The sequence below is a fragment of the Pelobates fuscus genome, chromosome 2 (genome assembly GCF_036172605.1).
Source record: "Pelobates fuscus isolate aPelFus1 chromosome 2, aPelFus1.pri, whole genome shotgun sequence".
NCBI classification, from domain to species: Eukaryota; Metazoa; Chordata; class Amphibia; order Anura; family Pelobatidae; genus Pelobates; species Pelobates fuscus.
In genome coordinates this window covers 132,308,142-132,331,487 of record NC_086318.1, presented here as the reverse complement: position 1 = coordinate 132,331,487, position 23,346 = coordinate 132,308,142, and the positions used below count along the sequence as shown (strand labels likewise).

The window sequence follows — 23,346 nt, the reverse complement described above, 5'->3', positions numbered from 1 at the left end:
TTCTTACTATTGGCATTTACATAGCATCGACACAGTGTTTTACAATGTTATAAAGTGGTTGTTATTATTATTAAGTACAAATGAGACAAACTATTACAAAAGCAATGAACGAACCCTGCTTAAACAAGCTTACAATTTTGAAGAGGTGAGATATAAATACACAGTCGGAAGGCAGTATGGGGGATAGCAACCAAGTGACAGGATGAGAAAGTAGCAGAGTTGGATGGTGAACTGAAGAATTGATCCACTGATAAAATTGGGATAATTGTGAGACAAAATATTGAAAAAAATGTTTTATATAAAAATGATGCATGGTCTTAATTGAGACCTACAGTGTGTGTAATAGAATAATATTAAAATGTTCTAGCATATATCCTTTAACAGCCTGGAACTCCAAATACTATTCTGACGAGGTGTGTGTAAGTGCCGGCAAAAAGTCATGTAAATGCAAGTTAGTAGTACAGGTGCGAGCTGCAAAAAGGAGAAAGTTGCTGCCAGAGAGGAATGGCTACGAACGGCTGTATCTATGAATTAGTGAAGAAATGTAGCTGGGGGTAGAGTTGCTCACAGCTTTGTAGGTATGAGATGTGGAACTGTCACAATTTTTTATATTTTGAACTGAATCCAATGGGTCACTGGAAGTCAATGCAACAATTGACAGAGGGGTGATGCATGAGAGGAGCAACGGGAGAGAAAAACAAAGATGGTAACTGCATTCAACAGTATGGTTTCTAGAAAGACATACCAGTTGTATAACAGAAGTCAATGCACAATATCATGAGAGCATAAAGCAGCTCCTTACTAGCATCTTGTGTAATGTTTTCAAGGTGGACTTGGCAGGATTTGGCAGCAGACTGGATGTGAGGTGTAAAGGTGAACCCAGAATCAAAGATAACATCAAGGTAACAAGCTTGCATGGATGGGCTGATGCATGCACTCTTAGCTAGCTTGCATGGAGAGTGACAAATGCGGATTAGTGTTGTAAGTAGGGAAGATAAGAAGCTCAGTTTTAAGAAGATTGAGTTTTAGAAAGCGGAAAGCGTGAGGACATTCAATCGGAGACGGAAGAGAAGCAACGTGTGCGTTTTTGGTATACATCAAAGTGATCTAGAGTGAATTTGAACATTTAGGGCTAATCTCTGTGAACCAATTTCTGTAATAATAAGGGAGTAAACTCCCAAACCAAATTATTCCATGTGACTTTATCTCCCTAATATGATACAACTTGCAGAAACATGGGAGATCATGGGAAATACAGATTTGCTTGAAAACTGGTGGAATTTCAATGTAGGAATTGAATCAGTTGAGGTAAATAGATTTTATATGCACTTCTGCATGCATTTATCGAAATAATATACATAATATTATTTACTCGGATAAATACAGCATATACCAAAATAACATTATAACCAAAATAACCATCCCAAAAATATGTTTTTGTCTAATTAAACCATTGCTATGCCATATAAGCAGAAAATAAACACATTACATGATTAGACATAAAACAGACTGTTAGTATAGTGTGAACATATACATATTTTTATTTATTTATATATATTGTATTTTATCTTAAAAACAATATACCATTGCATGTTTAAAGAGTACAAGGTAAATAGACAAATGTTTAGATTCTTAAATTATTTACTGAAATCATTTTAGTGGCTACCTGTATCTAAGGAGAACCTTACATCCAAACGTAATACAGCTGGCGTTATCTATTCAGCATTTTGTATACTCTTGTGTATTTTTACAGTAAAGGCAGAAGCAATCCCCTATAGGCAGTTGTTTCTGCCTTCCGGAAAAATAAGGATCATTATATGATCTCAAAGGATTCCATAACACTTGCACTGCATTGCCAGCAGTATGCCAAGAGATTCTTGCAAAAAGCATTAAGGGAGCTCTGGATATTTTAAGGTGCATCCTTACACTAACCTATTGATATGTCATTTCAACATCCATCCCTAGGATTTGCCATCGTGTTCTTATTAGCAATGAGAATTCAAGGTGCATACAAGATATGAAGCATAGTATATCTGTGCTGATAAATTCAAAGAAATACTGTTAAAAAGCCAGTCCTGAAAAAAAAAAATCTATTAACTAAATACCAAATGTAGTCCGTGGTTAGAATTTCCTAAGACAATTTTACTTAATTTGAGAAATCTATTTCTAATTGCAATTAGAGTGAAACACATTTCATTTCATTTACACAGTTGTGTGTGTTACAAAAACCACATCTTGATCAATTCAAGCTTTTTTATTCAACTTGATTAAACTGATCTTTATTTTGCAATTTAACTGTAGATTCATCACAACTCTATTTACTAAAAATAAATCTATTTTTTCGGGCAGTGGCTCCCATTTTTAAGTATGAAGCAGTCTTTGAGATTAAGAAGAAATGCCTATTTATAAAGGTATTCGTCGGTCACTGCTCAAACTTAATTATGACGTACAGAGGCTACTTTCTTCTGGCTATTTCAATGGATTGTTAAAGATTGGCATTCTCCCACTCCCAAGCAACAGGAAAGAGGCAGATATAGGGTTATTTACTAAAGTTGGAATTAAAAAATGAATTTTAAGTGAATTTTCAAAATAGGTCAAAACAGCTGAAAAGAAAAACATTCCTAAGTCAGTTATGCTTTTAGTTCTGCTACTCTGGCCTTAAAGGAACACTAAAGCATTAGGCATATAAACATGTATTCCTTACACTATAGTACCCTTCTAACTAGTTAGGTTACCGGTTACCCCTCTCTGAAGAAGAAAGGTGATTTACTTACCTTTTATTTCTTACAGGGCTGCTCTCTGCTCTGCCATCCCACCTCCTTGGCTGAGATCATTAAGACTGGTGATCTCAGCCAATCCTATGCTTTCTCATAGAATCTAGTGCTGCACTGCATCAATCAGATGGTCTCTCTGACATCATCTGATTAAAATAGTGGAGTTCAACTCCATTATTTTGCAGTGACTATCGGTCACTAGAGGCAGGTTAACCCTGCAATGAACACATTGTAATTCCTACAGAACAGCAGCAATGTTTTCAGTTTTAGGGTAAAACTGAGGCAGACTACTTCATTGAAATGCCTGGATGCCTATTGAATCCATTTAAATGTGAAATTCACCTTGAATTCAATTTAAATTCTCACTGGTGTCTAAAGTAGGACATAGGTTGTCTCTGCACATCCTAGAAGAAAAAAGATTCTTTCAAACGCCACATGCATTCCTACACTGAGAGATAGTATAATGTGATATCAGATTTCCTCTTATCACTCTTTCCTATAACATTCATATCATTGCAAGGGATCTGTGAAAGCTGTCTCTGTCACTGCAAAGTGCAGAGACAGTTTGCTTCCTTCGGTTCGGTATTTTTATCTTCTCAAATTGTGAAGTGCTGCTGTGGTTCAGTGGGTGACAGCTCTCTGGGCCACAGTTGATGGCCCTCACGGTTGCTGCTGAATGAGTTTGGTTGAGTTGTTGCGTAGTTTCCAAAGTCTGCAACAAAATAGCTCATCTGAAAAATATTTCAAATTTAGCAACGTTAAATACTTATCTCTCTAAATATTACAAATCAGATGTCACTTCCCATCAAACCAATGTTTAATGAATACATCCCTAAACATTCTTAAAATATTGTTGTGGAATTTATTAATATCAGTGATGATTCTCTCAGTGGGTTATTTTCATAAATATGGAGTTAACAATGTTGAACTATGCATGAAAGGAGAGGGTTCTGATGTGCTGTGTTACATTGATATTCTATTTCATATAGGACCAAATTATTAAAACTGATCAATATTTCCAACTTGGAAAACATTTGTCTACATTTTGCAGATTATGTGTAGTTCTCCAAAAATCACTGTTTAGTGAAGAAAGCCATAGAAGCACAAAAAATATATGTTGACATATATATCTGATCCACGTGTTTCTTTTTTTGTCTGTGATACATGTTTTGCTGTACCAAATGCAGCTAAAGCATACATTTAGTGCCACAGGGTCACAAACAGCTGTAATGGGAATTGATATCTTTTAGCTGATGCTGTAATGCTTGAAGAATAGGCTGTTTTATTAATGCTTGAAGAAGTGGCTGTTTTACGTCTTGAAAAGTGACCTTTGCATTCTGTGGTTAGTAATGGAGTAAATCATGAAATATTGATGGCGTTCTAAACTGCAGCTATATTAGGAAGGGTATATCCTTCTGTTCATTGCCAATACAATATACGACTACAAACAATCTGATCACTTAGAGCTAAAACACGTTCATCTTCTTGTCTCAGTTGAATGTGTCACCTAAAATTCTGATTGAATACAAATGCCCCCACACCCCCCCCCCCCCAACAAAAACACATTTACAGTCACTTACGCACAAACCCATGCCTAAACCCACACACAATAATACACACACTGCTTTGAGCTTTGATCATTATAAACCCTGCCCTGTACTTCAGAGCCATAACATTTATTGGAAGGATATAATATATTTGTAAAGAACTACACAACAACATGGCAATTTCTCATTGATTTAAGGTAACCTCAAAAAGCACGGTGAATTTTCGTCTCCTAGGCAGAACCGTGTCTACTGTTATTTTGAAATTCAGTGTATAATTTCAATGTTGAATGTTGTGCACAAAAATCACAATAGTATTGTGTGAAATGAGTTACCAATAGCCACCAATTTGTATAGCAAAAACACAACCAATTATCTTGTATATGGAACTTTTACAGAGTTATTTACTAAAGTGACACTTCAAAGAGAATACAACGTCAATTTTATATTAAGGTCAAAACATTAGAAAAAATTGTCAGCTATGCTTTCAGTTCGACTAATATGACCTCAAATTTGAAATTCACTTTGAATATTTAGAATTCTCATTTTAGTAAATTACAGAGTCGTATTACAGTGAACTAAAATGTGAGATTAGCTCATTATTAGCTCACTGGCTGAAAATGGTCATCTGCAGGATTTAACTCTGGCGAGCTAAGATAAATTACTGCATAGGAACCTCTGGCTCTCTGTTTGTTTAAGTGGAGATGGGATATGGACCAATGGACCCCAGATAAGAAGTCAAACTGTTATAGTAGTTATGGTTCTTGGAGGGTTGTTTTTTTAAAATCTGATTTGGATTTCCTGATTTTTATTTTCCCTCATACTACTATACACCTTTTTGTATTGAGATTTCATCAGAAGCCTGACAGATTTCTGAGGTCTACAAAAATCATGTAGAATAGGCCAAAATAAATGTAATACAAATTATAACACTATAGTGCTGGAGTCAGTGGTGTATTTTGGATCAGTGCTTCCCTAGGCAGGACAAAACTCCCCATCTAAATTTGCCCCCTCCCTACCTGTTTAAGATGAACACGCAGTTTGACAGACAGACACACACTGACACACCCATTCACTGACAAGCACACACTCTCAGATACATAGTGACATACATTCACTGACTGCCACACACTGGCAAACACACACATTCACTGACAGACACACCTACTCACAGACATACACTGACAGACACACACATTCACTCACAGACACAGTGACAGAAACACTCACTCGGACATACAGTGACAGACATGCACACATTCACTTACAGATACACTGACAGACACACACATTCACTCACACTCACATACACAGTTACACACACACATTCACTGACACACATTCACTGACAGACACACACACACATTCACTGACAAACACCCTGATACTGACACACCCACACTCACACAATGTAGTATATATATTTTTTACATTTTAATTTTAATCCACCCAGTGTATTCTTCCGTGGGGTCCAGTGGAGCTTGATGGGCTAGTGACTGGGCTTGGAGGGTTGACTGCTGGACTTGCTGTTCCTGCTGGGCTGAGAGGACTTGCTGCTGGTGGCTGGGCTTGGAGGGCTGGCTGCTCCTGCTGGTCTGGGAGGGCTTGCTACTGGTGGCTGGGCTGGGAGTGCTGGCTGCTCCTGCTGGGCTGGGAGGGCTTGCTACTGGTGGCTGGGCTTGGAGCCCTTGCTGTTGGTGGCTGGGCTTGCTGGCGACAGGGCGTGCAGGCAGGTGCATAGTTGTAGCAGCGAGGGAGCTGTATTCCTCCTGCTCAGTTCACTTGCGCGCCGCTCAGTGATGTTGGGAGCCGGAGTAACGTCATATCCCACTCCAAGTATCACCCTCGCGCTCCCCCTGGCCGCACTTTGAAAGCCTCAGGTGGGCCTGATGTGGTTAGCTTGCCAAGTCTTGGGCTCCCCATGAAAGAGGCTAACAAGGCATCTGCCAGGGCACTTAAGGGGTTGCTTTTTTTGACACCCCCTAAAAGTGCCGTCCAAGGCAAATGCATTGTTAGCCACATTGGAAATACACCACTGGCTGGAGTATCAATTTAGGTTCCGGCCCTCATCAGATTGCAGTGAAAAGGTTTTAAACTTACCTTTTCTCCAACACCACACTGGTGTTGCCGTGGCTGGCCCCACCTCCATGGCTGAGATCATCTCGTGGCATAACTCTGTGTTGCGCCGTTCAACATCTCCTCAGAGTGATGCCTAGAATCAATGTAGCTGTATGGAGAATGTTCAGTATCTCCATGCACATGTGTGAATAGGCAGACTTTACATTGAAAAGCTTGCAGGGACATGCTTTATACACAGAACAACTTCATTAAGCTGTAGTGACTATAGTGCCCTTTTAATGTCAGCAGGTCAAAATAAATATAATGTCGGTAAGTGTTTAGGGGGACATGCATCACTCAGAGATAACTGTCTCTTTCAGTTACCTCACTCTGTAGGCTGAAAAAAAGCAGGTAAATATGATTTATTTTGTCACGTTTCACTGCTTCTTCTTTCTTATGCTTTCCGCACCCACTCCAGAGGTAACACTGATTTAACCAATGAGTGTCCTGTCCCTAGGAATGCTGTAAATGTGTCTGACAGATTTGCACATGTGAAAGATCTCTTCACCTTGCAACATCTTGACAAGAGAGAAGAGAGGGAGTCTGATCGGCGTGATCATGCAGAGCATGTTCCTTTGACAGGCTGCTCTCTCTTACTGCTGCACAATAATCACCTGTTTTGGTCACTAGTGGACTGGTCTGTAACTGAGCTAGGTGGGTAAGAGGAGGAGGGGGAGGAGGCTGAAGAAACTCACATAGCTAAGTGATGAGCCTGATATTGCAATTTGACCAGGTTTATAGTAAGTTTATAAATATGTATTATAAACATTTCAAAGTTTTTCTTTCTTGATTTTGCCATGTGTGGGCTTCAAAGGTTGTGCCGGTTTAAAAGGTTGCGCTGGCATTTCTATATAAAGCCAAGGTTGCAGGGTTAAAACTACAGGGGCATGGCAAGCAGACCACTTTATTGAGATGAAGTAGTCTGGGTGCCTATAACGTCTAAAGTTTACAATGTTGTGAATTTTGGTGCAGTTGTTTCATGTTGATTTGTTTGTATTTTTAGCTGTCAATTTAATTAAAATCACTTCCAATTATTGTTTTTTTTTTAGCTTCATGCGTAATACAAATTTAATTTATTGATCATTTCCAGGGGCAACTAACAAGAGAGTCTCGGTTGGGGGGAGCATTTCTCTCCAGAAACCAATCGCTAGAAGAAGAATTTGAAAGAGCGAAAGCTGCAGTTGAGGTACATTCTTTGTTTATTACAATATCTCAGATAATCTAATCAATAGCTCTAATATTTCTAACAATACCAAAAAGAGAATGAAGTATGCGTTCATCATATAATTCAGATAGTAATAGCTTGAGTAATTTGCTGAAATATCGAGAATAATGTAATAACCGTAAAAATAAAAGTTGAATTGAAATAAAAGACTAAAAACTGCTTATTTTCAAATTCTAGCGCTATATGCTAAAAAACTTTTTATTTTTTTCTAAAACAATTTAAAAGAAAAGACCCAGTGCATCATTTCCATGTTAACAAATCCCAGTAGACTTTGATACTTTCTTTTATAAAAGTCAATCTTATTGAACCCTGCCCAAAAAAGGTGCACTCATTGTCTTATTTGCTGACTACATAATAAATTGTGTGATTTTGTTTGGATGATTGCATTTGCCGCAATAGGCAAATTACCAGTTTGTCACTCACAAGTCCTACTCAGGACTTATTGTCTCACCTGCTCTTGCTTGAAGGACACGGTAGTTGGTGATCAAGGACCAAGAGGAGAAGATGTTTGTGCCTCTGCCTGCACAAGCCTCTTCCGTTGCATCCTTATCATAATAAATTCATTGCTTGGACAAATAGGTTTAGAATACAGAACAGAAATCCAGTTACTGGAGGCTTTTATTTCCCCAACCAATCCATGGCTCTGCACAGTAGCTTCTCGCCCCCATGCCTTAGCCAGATATTAAATTTCCTTATTTTAGTGCCAGATCCGAAGAGAGATTACCAGCCTGTCACTTCCCACATATAACGTATACTACTAATTGTATATCTCAAAAATGCTTGGGGGAGTGGAGGCTTTCTAAAAATGACAGGGGTATGGAAGCATTGTCTGTTGAATTCTAGAGAACTATAACTTTGCCACAGTTATGTAAAATCATTTGTGTTCACTTTGACAATTTGGGTTGTATATTATCTTATTTCATTTTCATTTATTTTTTGCTAGGCAGAATAGAAGTATTTTTAGACCGGAATGGAAAATGTCTGCACTTGGTGGGATGACTACAATACTGGTTATTTCATTCCATCTCATTCTGATCATTAATTTCTCAGAACAAAACAATATCCTGGAACCTTAATCAAACATGAGAAAAAGTTAATAGAGGTCATGTTATATACCGTATTGCTATTTGTCAAGTAGAAGCAGTAGAAGTTATTAAGCTTTCACTTTCTCTACCTTTCAACTGATAGGAGTTAATTCATTTTTTAAAATGTCCCATGTTGTAAAGACTTACACTGTAAAAACTGACACCTGTACAATAAATCCAGCAAGGAGTATGTACAATATAATGCTACATGCTTGAATATATTTAAACATATATATGCAGGTTTCAGAAAAGAATCATAAAGTAAAATATTCTGCCAATCAAACTGCACATGGAACATTTTTTTTTCCAGGAGACAGAAAAGGTATAAACAGATAGGATCAAGTTTAGCTATGTTATTCACTGCACAATTTTCAAGCAGGAAATGAGAGATTAGATTTCATATCAAAGTGACAAATTATTGCTGCACATCTGAGAAAGAATAACTGCTGCCATCTAAAAATATGTGTTGTGAAATTGACACCCTGCCTAAAAAGATGTTTCTTCTTTGGTGTTAAATGCACTGTATATTAATGTATGGATATTTGGAAGGACGGCTGATTAGCAAATGAAAACAAAACAAAAAGAGCCATCCACAATGATTCTGTAAGAGCATCTGTATGTAGAAAATTGTCTGCACTTTAGATTTTTATAATAATAATGCAAAACGGTACTGGTAATTAAGCTAGATATTGGGTTTATAAAAATGTAATTAATATAAGCACTTTATTGTTGAGGAAATAACAGTCATAGGAGCCCACATCAGGATTACCTTGCAGCCTGCAATAGCTGCCTGCATTATAGTATAGATCCCTGATTATAGTATTATGCTAGATATAGACATTATTTTAACATCCTGATAGCATTTTAGGAACTATATTTCCACAAATACCAACAGCGTTCTAGCAGATAGGTTGTTTGCCCATTTATACTGACAATTTTTCCTCCCCTGGACCCTTGCTCGGGATTCTTTTTGGTAGTGGACTGTACAAAATCCTGGGAAGGCCTGCTCATCTGAGCCATGTGTTGGACATGTGTGACATGGCACGTAAGATGTTTGGTGCTCGTTAAGACAAGTTAAAGATGAAAGCAGGTTAGAACAGCCACATATAAATTAAAATCTGAAAGGTGCAAAGGTTAGAAGGGTCCAGGTCTGTGAAACACCACATGTAGACCTTCATCCCCAAGATGAGTAGGGGAGACATTAACAAAATTAGATACTTTTTAATGTCATGTTGCCACCAAACTTTTTTTAATAAAAATATAATAAGAAATTATATCAATGAGAGAGAGTAAGCGCTAAGTAACAAAAAGGCAGCAACCTAATAAGGGAATCCCTCAAATACCCTTAAAAGACAAAAGAAAAAACAAAAAAGGCTGCGCCAGGGGAAATCAATATATAAACGACAATTAGTCCAAGTAAAAAGAGAAAGTCTTATCTAGAATATGCTCCTATGGAGAATGGGAAGTCTGTAGATCCACGGTCAGGGGAAAATTCCTTGTTGATCTCCTTCTTAGGAATTCACTCGTATGTGGAAAAAACAGATACAAAACAGGATAGTGCAATACGTCTGATAGTGAGGTAGATAGGAAATTAAAGCCTACTTGTGATAGCTGCAGCACTGCATTTGGTGTACCGATGGATGAGCTATGAAAGGCTCCCATAGATTTGTTTATGAAAGCTTCGGGATTCTCCCTTTTACCTCAATGAGACATCATAGATTGTCTAGGAACCCTGAAAGATTCTCTGATAGCTTAGAGAAGCATAGATGAGAGAAGGCAGATGAGAAAACATGCAGTAAAGACATGTTTGCTTTGTTTGTTACTGCTAACACATTGTGTTTTACAATGCATTAAAAGGTGGCTGAACCATTTTAAGGTGTTCCTTTTAATGACAGATGTGGCTTTTAATGATGTATGTACTGTTAATGCCATGAATAAAATGCCTTGTAATTGAAGAAGTGAGCTAAAGACTCAATTATATCTCTCTTAGTCAGATACTGAATTTTGGGATAAGATGCAAGCTGAATGGGAAGAAATGGCACGAAGAAACTGGATTTCAGAAAATGCAGACTCAGCGAGTCAGATTGGAACATCGTCAAAAGAAACGGTATTTAAATTAGCAAAATGAATTCGATGTGGTTCTGCTGCAAATTTCGTTGAATGTTGCTTTTTACTTTCTATTGTTAAACTCGAACAGCTTCCTACTGTCTGTAAAAAAATTTAAGTAAGCATTTTTTTTTTTACAACATGAAGCATCCAAATTGCCAGAGTGATAAGAATCCTCTGGGTCCTTTCTGGTGATTACAGCATGTTAAGAAAAAGACATTGTATTGCTAGACCCTGAACAACAATGGCTTGGTTAAATGTGAGCTCTATATCAGCAATATAGTTCTCAACTCCTCAAGGGCTATTAAAAGCTCATATTTTAGGATCTCCTTGACCAAGCATGCCTTGGTTAATTGGTGTTGCTGTCAGTTCCACAGCCTTAACAGGGATCTAACAGGAACAACCTTAAAATCTTTTAATAGCTCTTGAGAGTGGAATGAAATGGAGTGAAGAGACTGTATTACCTGCCTGGAATAACTGTCCAGAACTGAAACCTAAGAAATATTGAAGTAGGTCAACATTAATTTTACCGTATTTCTTTGTAATAAATAGGATACCTTCTGAACATTGGAAAAAGTTTCTCTCCATTTTCTAGCAATTATACTTGCGTTAAATTTTTGTTAGAATAGTCTAATACAATGAAAAATAATCCACTCAAGATACCCATATTGTCTTGTTTGTTATGTTTTATATACAATAACTATCGTTTTAAAGAAGTTATGCCATCAAATCTGGAAATTAATTTCTCTATTTAAAAAGGTATTGTCTACCGTTTTGTTTTTTTTTGTTTTTTTTAATGATATTTTTCTTTTTGAACAATTTATATAAATAAATGTTGGATGTAAAATGTGTATATATCTACCGGTATGTTCTCTTTATTCTTCATGACCTGTGCATTTTATTTTTTATTTCAATAATTAATGTCGCCATACTAAATGCTTAAAGGAACACTATAGTCACCTAAATTACTTTAGCTAAATAAAGCAGTTTTAGTGTATAGATCATTCCCCTGCAATTTCACTGCTCAATTCACTGTCATTTAGGAGTTAAATCACTTTGTTTCAGTTTATGCAGCCCTAGCCACACCTCCCCTGGCTATGATTGACAGAGCCTGCATGAAAAAAAAACTGGTTTCACTTTTAAACAGATGTAATTTGCCTTAAATAATTGTATCTCAATCTCTAAATTGAAATTTAATCACATACAGGAGGCTCTTGTAGGGTCTAGCAAGCTATTAACATAGCAGGGGATAAGACAATCTTAATTAAACAGAACTTGCAATAAAGAAAGCCTAAATAGGGCTCTCTATACAGGAAGTGTTTATGGAAGGCTGTGCAAGTCACATGCAGGGAGGTGTGACTAGGGTTCATAAACAAAGGGATTTAACTCCTAAATGGCAGAGGATTGAGCAGTGAGGCTGCAGGGGCATGTTCTATACACCAAAACTGCTTCATTAAGCTGAAGTTGTTCAGGTGACTATAGTGTCCCTTTAAGCAAATTCTAATAGACTAGCTGAGCTGTAACACGCTGACCTAGGACTTCTATTTTAATTTAGCTCTGTAATGTGGTATTCGGCCATTTTGGTCTACAGTTCCCGAACTGTTTGTCATTTTGGATAAAAGTAAATAAACCACCCTCCATGTTCTTCTGGAATGAACCTACAGCTAAAAATGATGGATGAATGAATTACAAGTTAAACTTCAAAATCATTTTATTGTGTTTCAGGGCTATTATTTTAACATGGAAAATCCTTTCAGGGAATGCTCCGGGGCCTTTGAGGAGGGGATGAGGAAACTGAAAGAAGGGGATTTGCCTCTAACCATACTCTACCTAGAAGCTGCTATTTTACAGGATCCCAACGATGCAGAGGTATGTCACATTTATTCCAGTTTAGGGATAGGCGTGCTAGGACACTTTGGCTTCCGATGAACACATAACCTGTCAGACTCAGTCAGTCACAGGCTTAGAAACTCACATGATAGCTGTTGCTTATCCCTCCTCATGTGTTTTCCTTATTAACACAAAACACCACATAACCATCACAGGCTAAGCCTCTTTGAAAATAAAAAAGGGTTGCTTAGGTTTTCTTGACTTTCAGTTAAAAGCTTGAATGTTAATAAGACAAGAAAAGCAAATTGGAAAGCTCAACGAGGCTGTGTTACAAGTATTAAAGTATAAAAACCAATTAGTGAATCAATGTGTCGGAAATCACCCCAGTTAATCCAGGTAATGACAACTTCAGGGTGGAAACAGCTTAGACTCGGCCCTCATTAAGAGACCCATGAAAAAAGATTACTCATTTAAAATCAGATAACTAGAGTGGTAGATAGATAGACAGGACAGACATTATCAGTACATTATTCAGTGTAATGTCCAGTTTAAGTTCAAGTGCAATGCGGGAACCCCTAATATACACACATGTCCAAGTCTGCTGAGATTAGTAAAAGTGAAAATCATGAAGCTCCTATTCGGTTGCCACCAGATTAATTCTGTCATCTTCCAGTAGTGAAATGTATATTGAGAGAGTGGATGATGAGCATTTACTCGGGGTTTTGAAGACATTTATAAGATGCTAGTGTCCTTTGATCTTGTGATTGATTATTGTTGTCTACAGAAACCCCAAAACGGTCAATGGAATGTTCTCATAATGTAAAGGTCATCATTATGAATCGTATAGAAACCATAAGTAAAGTAGGTAAATGTTGACATTATTGTAACAAGTAGCAGAGCAATAAGCTAAGAAAAATAAATCCCCCTCTGACTCTGCAAACAGGGCGATTGATAGAACCTTTAAATAGGTTTCCACTGTAGAATGATAAAAGATTAACACTTGTAGTTTGTAGCATTGAAGGCCTTATTTTAGTTTAATATTAGAATTGAAATATACTCTTAGTCCATAAGAACATTTAAAGGAATGCTCTGTCTCACATACAATATATAGATTTTAGCTGGAATATATATTTATATATTTTCTGGTTATTCGTGTAACTATTTTGCAGGCCTGGCAGTACCTTGGGATCACACAAGCTGAGAATGAGAATGAACAGGCTGCTATTGTGTCACTTCAGAGGTAAATGCAGCCAGTATACTCTATCTGACATGCCTTCACTCCTTATTATAATCATATTGCAGAATTGCCATATCTGAGATATTTATATGATCCTTTAAAAAAAAAAAAAAACAGAAAAAAAACCTGAGCAATTTTGTTCTTTTTTTACCTGGATGTCCTAGCACCACCAGATTTACAGTGTAAATCAACTTAACCCCTACAGTGCCACACATACCGTATATGGCGATATAGAAGTAAGGCTAAAGTGCACACATATCCCTGCTTAGTTACACTGCAGATGCCAAAGACCCCACAGAGTATATTGAGGCAATGACATTGCAGTGGTCACAAGGGTGTTTCAAGGTTAAAGAAAATACCAGAGACCTAATCCCAAAATAAAATGTAATGGCCTTTCCCCAAAGCAGGCTTTTATTTTTGTGGAGTGTAGTTGCATATGTTTGAAAACACAGAGTTGTGTTTCTTTGGATGTGTGTGTGTGTTTGTGTGTGTATAAAGGATGTCTGTGAGTGGATAAAGTGGAGACTTGTATGATGTGCATGGGTATACAAGTGTTGTGTTTGTATGTGTGTGATGTTATGGGGTATGTCTGTGCTGTGTGAGATTTGTTTTGATGCACAGAGTATTAGTGTGCAGTGCTTGTGTGTTTTGTAAAAATCTCAAAGCCTTTTCTTTGTGCTCTCTTGGTCTCCATGGTGCACAACTCCCCTGGTCATTGCCATTAGACCCCATTAGACACCAGGGATGCCATTAGACACCATTAGATGCCATGGATGAGACTGACAGATGAGCAGCCTCAGGAGGAGGGGGGGACAATTAGTGTACACTATATATAAGTGTTTGCTTGTCTGTATCTGTGTGCCAGTCTTTGTTGTGTATAAGGTTTTGCTTCTGTCAATGTGTCTGTGTGTTTATGTGTGTGTTTTTATGAGTGTATCTTGCATGTGTGGGAGTGCGTGTGTATATGCGAGCATGTGTGTAAGTGAATTTCTATGTATGTATTAATTTATCAGATAATATACTGTTTATTAGGTAAGTGTCAATAGTTAACTCTCTATACTGATTGTGGTGGTACTGCATCTGCTATCAATTTACCCATAATCACGTTCGCTGTTTAGTGCGGCATTGGCAGAACCTGGGAGGTTAGAGATCAGCCCAAGTTGTGTGTATTCAGCATGCAGACAACACACACATGTTTTGCAGAGTTAACAGAGACTGTGTAGAACTATTGTTTCAGGCAGACTGATTGACAACTCTCAGACTTAGAGTTGCAGCAATGTTAACAAGCAGTTCTAGGAAACTTTCAGAGCTGAGTTGGCTCATGGTGCTCTGTATGTGATGGTCATTATAGTGACCTTTTAAGAAAACATTTCACTTTCAATTTAGTGACAATGTTCAGATTTTCACTTACCTGTATTAAATACATTGCATAACAGGACTATTATTTCATCCCACAGGTGCTTACAGCTACAACCAAATAACTTAAAAGCTCTTATGGCTTTAGCAGTTAGCTACACAAATATTGGACATCAGCAAGAGGCATACGAAGCTTTGAAAAGCTGGATAAAGCAGAACCCTAAATATAAGCACCTTGTGAAGAGCAAATCTGCTTCCCCAACAACAACAAGGAAAATGTCAAAAGCTATATGTGACAGGTGTGAAACATTAGTATTTTTTCAAATAAAATGTATTGTGTGCGGGTGGGTAGGCCGACTCTTTAGTTTTACAGTTCCGTGGTGACAACTGGGCACCATGTTTATTTATTCTTAGCATTTATATAGTGCCAACATGTCCTGCCGCGCATTACATTTATAGAAAGAGATATTTAGAACCCAACCACGCTTACAATCTATGAGGATAGATACAGATAGATGTAGGATATTTGATTTAGGTGGATATATATCATTAGGTGTCTTGTGATGTTACCACTACTATAACTAGCCAATATATATTACATAATCTGATTATAAAGGATGTTTATAAAAATTATTCTGTTGGAGGTGACAGACAAATGTATCTAACAATGGCTACACTAAAGTAAACTGTACAGTGCTTCTGGTAAAAAAAAATATATGAATTTAAACCATTTATTTCACCCTAGCTTCTCTAATAGTTATATGGCTGCAATGTACAAATGCAATGCTATTTAATGACGCCCTACACATATCTTGTATCGTTTCAGTTTTACTAACAGTGTTTTAGTGACGTTATATGGTTGTTTTGCTATTCTACATGAAAAGTGTATAATGCACTTTATTATATGTTCATATTTGACAAAATTGTGTCTTATTCTGTGTTAGAGGTAGAAGTAGCAGGGCACACTGCAGTACGGTCTATACATTCCAAGCTTGTGTAATATATACCCAAACATGATGAATTTGCATTTGATGTTGGAACTAATCCAGGATTGACTGAGTGTGATGGACTGTAAACTGCCTAGATGTGTTCATTAATATTGGTTTGAAAATATAGCTAATTAGAAGTTAGATAATGTGCTGAGGTTTGCATTGCTATTTTCACAATTCTAGACACTTGCTACAATGCTTAAAGCGGCTTTGTCATTTTGCAGGTTTTTAAATTAATTCTGTTTTGTCCCTCTGTTTCTCTTGGTCTTTATTTTTTTAAATTCACCTTATTTTTTTTAGTTGTACAAAACAAAAGGTAGGGACTAATTTTTCTCAAGGGAAGTAAATGTATTAAGGTATGCAAAATTCCATTTCTCTTACTTAGCTAATTTACTCACAATCCATCAGTCAACAGAAGGAGAAACTACCATCATCATGTACAGAGGAAAACAAAATGGAGGCTCCCAGGTTTTATGATGCGGGGCAAGACAAAAAACAAAAAATAATGGCAAGTGGCAAAAATAGGAGTTTAATCATTAAAATACAAGGGCCATATTAACCTAAAAAAAACGTGACAGAGCCACTTTAATTAATAGATAGACAGACTGACTGACTGACAGACAATGTTGCTTCAAAGTGATATATTGGGTTGAGGGCCTGTTTTGTTTAAATCAATATTTTTTTAGGATTCTTTTTGTAAATATTTTGTGACCCCCAAATCATTATTTTTGCAGTGCATCTCTGGAAGAGGTAAAGGAGCTGTACTTGGAAGCAGCACACCAGAATGGGGATCTGGTAGATCCAGATCTACAGACAGGACTCGGAGTCTTATTCAACCTCAGTGGAGAGTTTGGCAGAGCCGTTGATGCTTTCAACTCTGCCTTAATGGTTCGACCAGAGGTAGATCGAATATGAAGATTCAGGCATCTTAATCCATGTTACTCTAATAACACTTTAATGCCCTGATGAAACAACTTTTAACAATATTGCATTTAATTCTTGTAAGAAAGAAGGGGCTACTACTTAAAGGGATTCTCTAGTGCCAGGAAAACAAAGTTTTCCTGGCACTGTAGAATTCTAGAGTGCCCCCTCCCTCCTGCCCCCCATCCCACATCACTGAAGGGGTTAAAACCCCTTCAGCCACTTACCTGAATCTAGTGTGCATAGCATGAGGACGTCCAACGTCGTTTAGATGATCTAAGCACCTGGAAGTCTATCTAGTGGCTGTCTTGTAGAGGATTTTAACCCTTCTCCAAAACTGCAATAATTACCACTGTAGGGTTAAGTTACATGGGACATTTCACCCAGACCACTTCAATGAGCTGAAGTGGTCTGGTTGCCTACAGTATCCCTTTAAAATGTATTCAGTAATTCAATGTGAGAAGTACTTTTTACATACTTTTGACATACTTTAAACACACTTTCCCAGAGTGAAACTCTGACTTAAAAATATATATTAACAATAAACTAATATTATTGCATTAAAGAGGCACAGTGCAGTATATTACTGTATTTCTGGGAACATTTTGATCAGTTTCCCTGAGTTCTTTGCAGTGCTTACCATCTAATCACTGCCAGAACACATACTGTCCACATGTCTCCAAGAGCCAGTGTACAAACTTACTCCATGAGCATATACTGCTCCTACAATCGTTAAGAATGCTCGTTTTAGGATTCATCTCACAGCTGACATGCCAAAAATGATATGTCATAGAACTCAAATCCAATTATATACAGTTCTATGTTTTGTAGTAAGACGTGATGTTAATCTTTGATGTTTAACTTGGTCTTCAGTGGCTTATTTCAAACTGGTAACAGCACTAGCTGGCACCAAATATTATAAAGCATTTAACAAGACATTAAAACACCGGGTAGGATGATAAGTTAAAATGCAGCCAAAACAAGTAGTTCAATTGCAGAGAGAAGAAGCCTGCAGCTGCTAGACAGAGGCACGTAAAATATGGGTGAGCAGGAAGTGAGGTAGGAAAGTTGTATATAGAAAGCTAGGGAGTGTGAAGGAAAACGAAAAGCTATTTAGCATGAGACCTAAAGTCCTCTGAAGACGTGTATAGAGCACAGTATACCTGGCACCAAATATTCCATTCATTGACACATACATTCATTGGATTCATTCACAGGTGACAAAATACTATTTTATTTGTATGATGGATAAAACCAAAATTCTAAATAAACCAGTACAAGTGTTTAATCCAGTGGCAATGGTCAATATCTGAAGTTTGCAATCTGTGTTTGCAATTATGACTATTGAAAGGGAATTATTTTTTGCCAGGACTATTCATTATGGAATCGCCTTGGTGCAACACTGGCAAATGGAGACAGAAGTGAAGAAGCTGTGGAAGCCTATTCAAGAGCACTGGAAATACAGCCAGGTTTCATCAGGTCCCGATACAACTTGGGGATAAGCTGCATAAACCTTGGTGCTTACAGGTCAGTAAAAATCCAAAACTTATCGACTTCTGTATTATTAAACAAAACAGTGTTTGTAGCTGCATGAGAGGTTCCACCCCATGGTTTGTTTTTTGTGTCTTTATTTATCCAACAAAAAATAGAGATATCGGTATTTATATATGTATTGTGCATGTGCTTGCCTCACTTTCATTCACAATATGTTCTCAAAAATATTTAATAAGTGATGAGATTAAAAACAAACGGCAGATTAACTAATTCATTGATTTTATAATATGTTCACGTAAGTAAAAATCTGAACTCAAACATACTTGTTAATTTTTAGGTTTCTCCCACAAAAAAATAATGAACCAGCACATTGTTCTTTTTGACAGATTGTTTATAACTATGAGAACAAGAATTTGCCATTAAGACAGTGGCGGATCCAGTGAGGGGGACAATTGCCTCCCCCCGAGACCCGATGCTATCTCATGCAGGGCCGGTGCTATCCAAGTGGCACCTGCTGGGTGCCTTCACGGACCAGAGGGGAGATCAGAGATCTCCTTCACCGGTATGCAGGCACTTTGCTGTCAGCCGGCAGGGGAGGGAGAAGAGACCTGTGAGCTCTAGCTTGCAGCTCCGCCAGGTCTCCTCTCACGAGCTCGGAGAATTGCGCAACACTCCTTTCTCACGAAAGTGAACTCTAGCCCAGGAACTGCAGACTAGAGTTCACTCTCCACTAGAACCGCCAGGGATTATGCACCGGACCACCAGGGCTTCACAATTAATATCCCCCCACCCTGGGCAAAGGTCAGAAGGGAGGGGGAGATATAAAGCATATTTTTTAAATTAAAAAAATACTTTTTTGTTTTAATCAGCCCCTCCCCCAACTACACACATATTGCCCCCATAGCCCCCTCCACACACCCTGCACCCCCATGCACACACTGCCTCCACTGTACCCCCATACACACACTGTCCCCACTGTCCCACCATACACACACTTCTCCCCTATACACACACTGCCCTCACTGTACCCCCATACATACACTGCCTCCACTGTCTCCCAAAACAAACACTGCACCCCCATACACTCACTGCCCCCACTGTACCCCCATACACACACTTCTCTTCCATACACACACTTCCCCCACTGCACCCTCATATACGTACTACATCTCCATACACACACTGCCCCCACTGTACCCCCATACACACTTCTCCCACACACACACACTGCTCCACACACACACTGTCCCCACTACACCCTCATACATACACTGGCCCTACACACACAGTGTTCCCACTGCACCCAAATATACACTGCACTCCCATGCACACACTACACCCCTCACACAAACACACACTGCCCCTCCTACAAACAGTGCTCCCACTGCACCCACATACACACACTGTCTCACATACTCACACTGTCCCACATACACACACACACACCACACACACTGCACCCCTTGCACACACACTGCACCCCTCGCATATGCCCTACCTCCCGTACACACACTTACTCTGGGAGGGCACCACGGCACTCCTGAAACCATAACTCCTACAGAGAGCTGTAGTGGTTATTGTGCCTGGAATGTTTCTTTAAATAATCTATGAGTGCCCCTCCCGAGATAAGGCTCTGGATCCGCCCCTTCATAAGACACGTAAAGTAAACAAAATATCATAAAAGGAGCACTTCAAACTCCTAAAGCAGTTTAGCTTGCTGAAATGCCTTATATGTGAAGAGTGTGTTAACTCACAAAGAGTGTGCTCATTTTACAAAAAGTGCAGATTTAATAGACATTGGCGCTTTAATAAATTAACCTTGTTACACCCCCACGGCAGTCAATCAGCAGGCTATCGTTTTACTTTGTGGTTGGTTAGCTCCAAAGAGCTAAACTGAAAAGACAGACAATTGCGCAAAGAACCTGACTTGCAAAGATTGAGCTGCATTGGGAAGTCTGTGATTGGATAGCTACAGAAAGTCTGGGCTGGGAAAGAATGGGAAAGAATGGGAGGGCTTACAATGGCTGAAGACAGCAGATTTGCAACATTTGCAAGCTGATTTACCCCCAATGAAAAAATACAGCAATAATTTCATGCATGTTTTCATTGGGGGTACATATACCAACTGTTGCATTTCTATTTCTTTAATAGACTATAGGTATGTTTTCGATTTGCTGCAATATAGTTGTGAAATACCCATTTGTTTTTATCCTTTTTAGTATTTATGTTTTACAATGAGAACATTCAGAAGACATTACGTACATGCAGTTTTGTTTATGATCTATGTGTTCTTACTTGGTATAAATCTGTGTGTTATAACATATAACGTATACATTTCCATGTGGGCTTTTTAACCTGGCGTTCTTCTTTATGATTCTTATCCTTTCTTGTATATTACAGAGAAGCCGTTAGCAACTTTCTCACAGCTTTAAGCCTTCAGAGGAAAAGCAGAACTCAGCAGCAATTCCACCCTCCGGTGATCTCAGGTAATGTTTGGGCAGCACTCAGAATAGCGCTCTCCATGATGGACAAACCAGAACTTTTCCATGCTGCCAACGTAGGAGATTTGGATATTCTCTTGAGAGCTTTCAATATAGATCCTTGAATTTGATTCTGTATCTCAATGACAGTTCTACAAATGAATTGGCTTTCTCTGGAATTACAGAAAGACACGATATTCAGCACTTCCACTAGATCATAGCTTGGCATATTTTTTATGCCCCCTCCCCAAAGATTGCCAAGTTATGTCTGATACAGAAAAAGCACAAAACCATGAAGAATGGTGATGAACATATTAATAAACGTAATACTCATACAAATAAATCAATGTATAATCATAAAAATAAGACTATTTTAGAGCAACAATGGATATTCATGGGTTCTGGGAAAAGATGGAGGCATTTGGCTGAAGACGAATTCTCCAACTACATGAAATACCTCTCGCTGCTTGGTCAGAGGCCTTGTTCGGAAGGAGCGTAATAGACAAACTGGGACTACGATCACATGCAATGCATGATGTGAGAGATATGGATAGATATGTGCATGAAGATCTATTTACTTCTTAAAATAATTGCATACACTTGATAAGATAATTAGACATGTTTATAGATATTGAGTAGTTTTATTAGTACTGTTTTTAAAACTTCTGCTCTTCTGAGGACCTATAACAGTACTTCTATGACCTAATAACACTATACAGTAATCGGGGACCACAAGTGCTGTTCCCCCTAAGGTAAGCTGTACAATACAGAAACTTCTAAAATAGTATTATACAAAAGTCACCCTCCAATCTGCATTTGGTCCTTCTAAACCTACAAAATGCATACAGACAGAATCCTTGTTTCAGGTTGGATTGCTCACTTTAGAGAGAACACGGGCCACAACGATGAGACTGAAGTCAGGAGGTAGAGATGCTGTCTTTTCACGACAATGTGTCTTGTTCTTTGGGCTGGCCAACTGGCAAATTTGCTATAGATGACAGTGAGGATGTTGAGCGTATGAAAGAGTACGTTGCACTAACTTTCTCAGACTACTAATTTTGAACGTGGCTATACACGTGCACTTTAGCCTTTTTTCCTTTATTTATGCAAATAATCTCCTTTAAAGTAATGTTAAAGGATTAAATAATCCTGGCCAATAAGGCACGTCGGACCAAATAATATTTTGCTTAAGTTTTTTTGTACTCAAACAATGAATCCCATGTAAGTTAATTTAGAACAAAACAAAATATATGTGAATCATGTACATCAACCGAAAGATGGAAACCGGTTCAATAAGTGCTTAGTTTTTAATAATATACACATGAAGAATTAAAATAGATCTTTTAAAGAACATATCTTTTTATATTTTCATATAATAGTAAGACACAATATCTTGTGTAGTAAGGTAGGCCAATCAATCACTGCCAGTTTCCGTAATATCACCAAAATATAAATTTTCAATAACATTTCAGACAAAATGCATTCCGTAGATTGGCAAAGTGTTATAACACAGATGATTATTTAATAATCAATTAATAATTTAGTAATAGATTGTATATTACTTAATTCTCACCATAACATTGAGAAGACAGTTGACTATTATTTACTAAAGATTACTATAAAACAGAATTGTAAATACTCAACACCAGAGCTATTTTTATACCTTCAAAACCTGTACTTTTTATTGTTTGCAATTCACTTCTGAAATACCTTAAAATTCTTTTTTCAGATACATTTCGGGAACAATTTGTGATTGTTTTGAATTTCTTTTCTTCATAATATTTTTTTCTCTTCTGTTATGTGTACTTTCCAACAACACATTTCTAAAGCCAGATGGGTCCTGTGTGGTCCAGCCACATTTAAAGAATTAAGATATTTGTACAAACCAAAATCAGATTAATGGCGGAATTACCGTAAGTAGGAATTTCAGCTCAAATATCTTAATGGTTTATATAGACTTCAAACAAACTTTTTTTTGCCAGAAATTGCAATAATATTTCACAGTTAATACAGAGCTCTACAGAATTGACAACTTAGTTTCCTTCTCCTCTTTCTTGAAGCCCCCAATGTTACATTTTAAGGTTTATGGCATTTATAACTGTGTAAGATATTCCAAAATCATCTCTGTACTCATAAAACGTATTCTACTTTGTAAGCATGGGAGATCAAAGTCCCAATCTATACCCT

At 37.7% G+C, this 23,346-nt stretch overlaps 1 protein-coding gene across 1 annotated transcript in view; it reads left to right on the top strand.

Moving 5' to 3' along the window:
• Positions 1–22,914, top strand: part of PEX5L (peroxisomal biogenesis factor 5 like) — a 276,171-nt gene extending 253,257 nt beyond the window's left edge. Inside the window, exons 9-17 of the mRNA XM_063442701.1 lie at positions 828–902; positions 7,527–7,622; positions 10,737–10,853; positions 12,578–12,721; positions 13,852–13,922; positions 15,377–15,574; positions 16,999–17,164; positions 18,555–18,712; positions 21,080–22,914. Coding sequence (XP_063298771.1) covers positions 828–902; positions 7,527–7,622; positions 10,737–10,853; positions 12,578–12,721; positions 13,852–13,922; positions 15,377–15,574; positions 16,999–17,164; positions 18,555–18,712; positions 21,080–21,284 — 1,230 coding nt within the window. The 3' untranslated portion in view covers positions 21,285–22,914. The remainder of the gene's footprint in view (positions 1–827; positions 903–7,526; positions 7,623–10,736; positions 10,854–12,577; positions 12,722–13,851; positions 13,923–15,376; positions 15,575–16,998; positions 17,165–18,554; positions 18,713–21,079) is intronic.
• Positions 22,915–23,346: the final 432 nt, after the last annotated feature.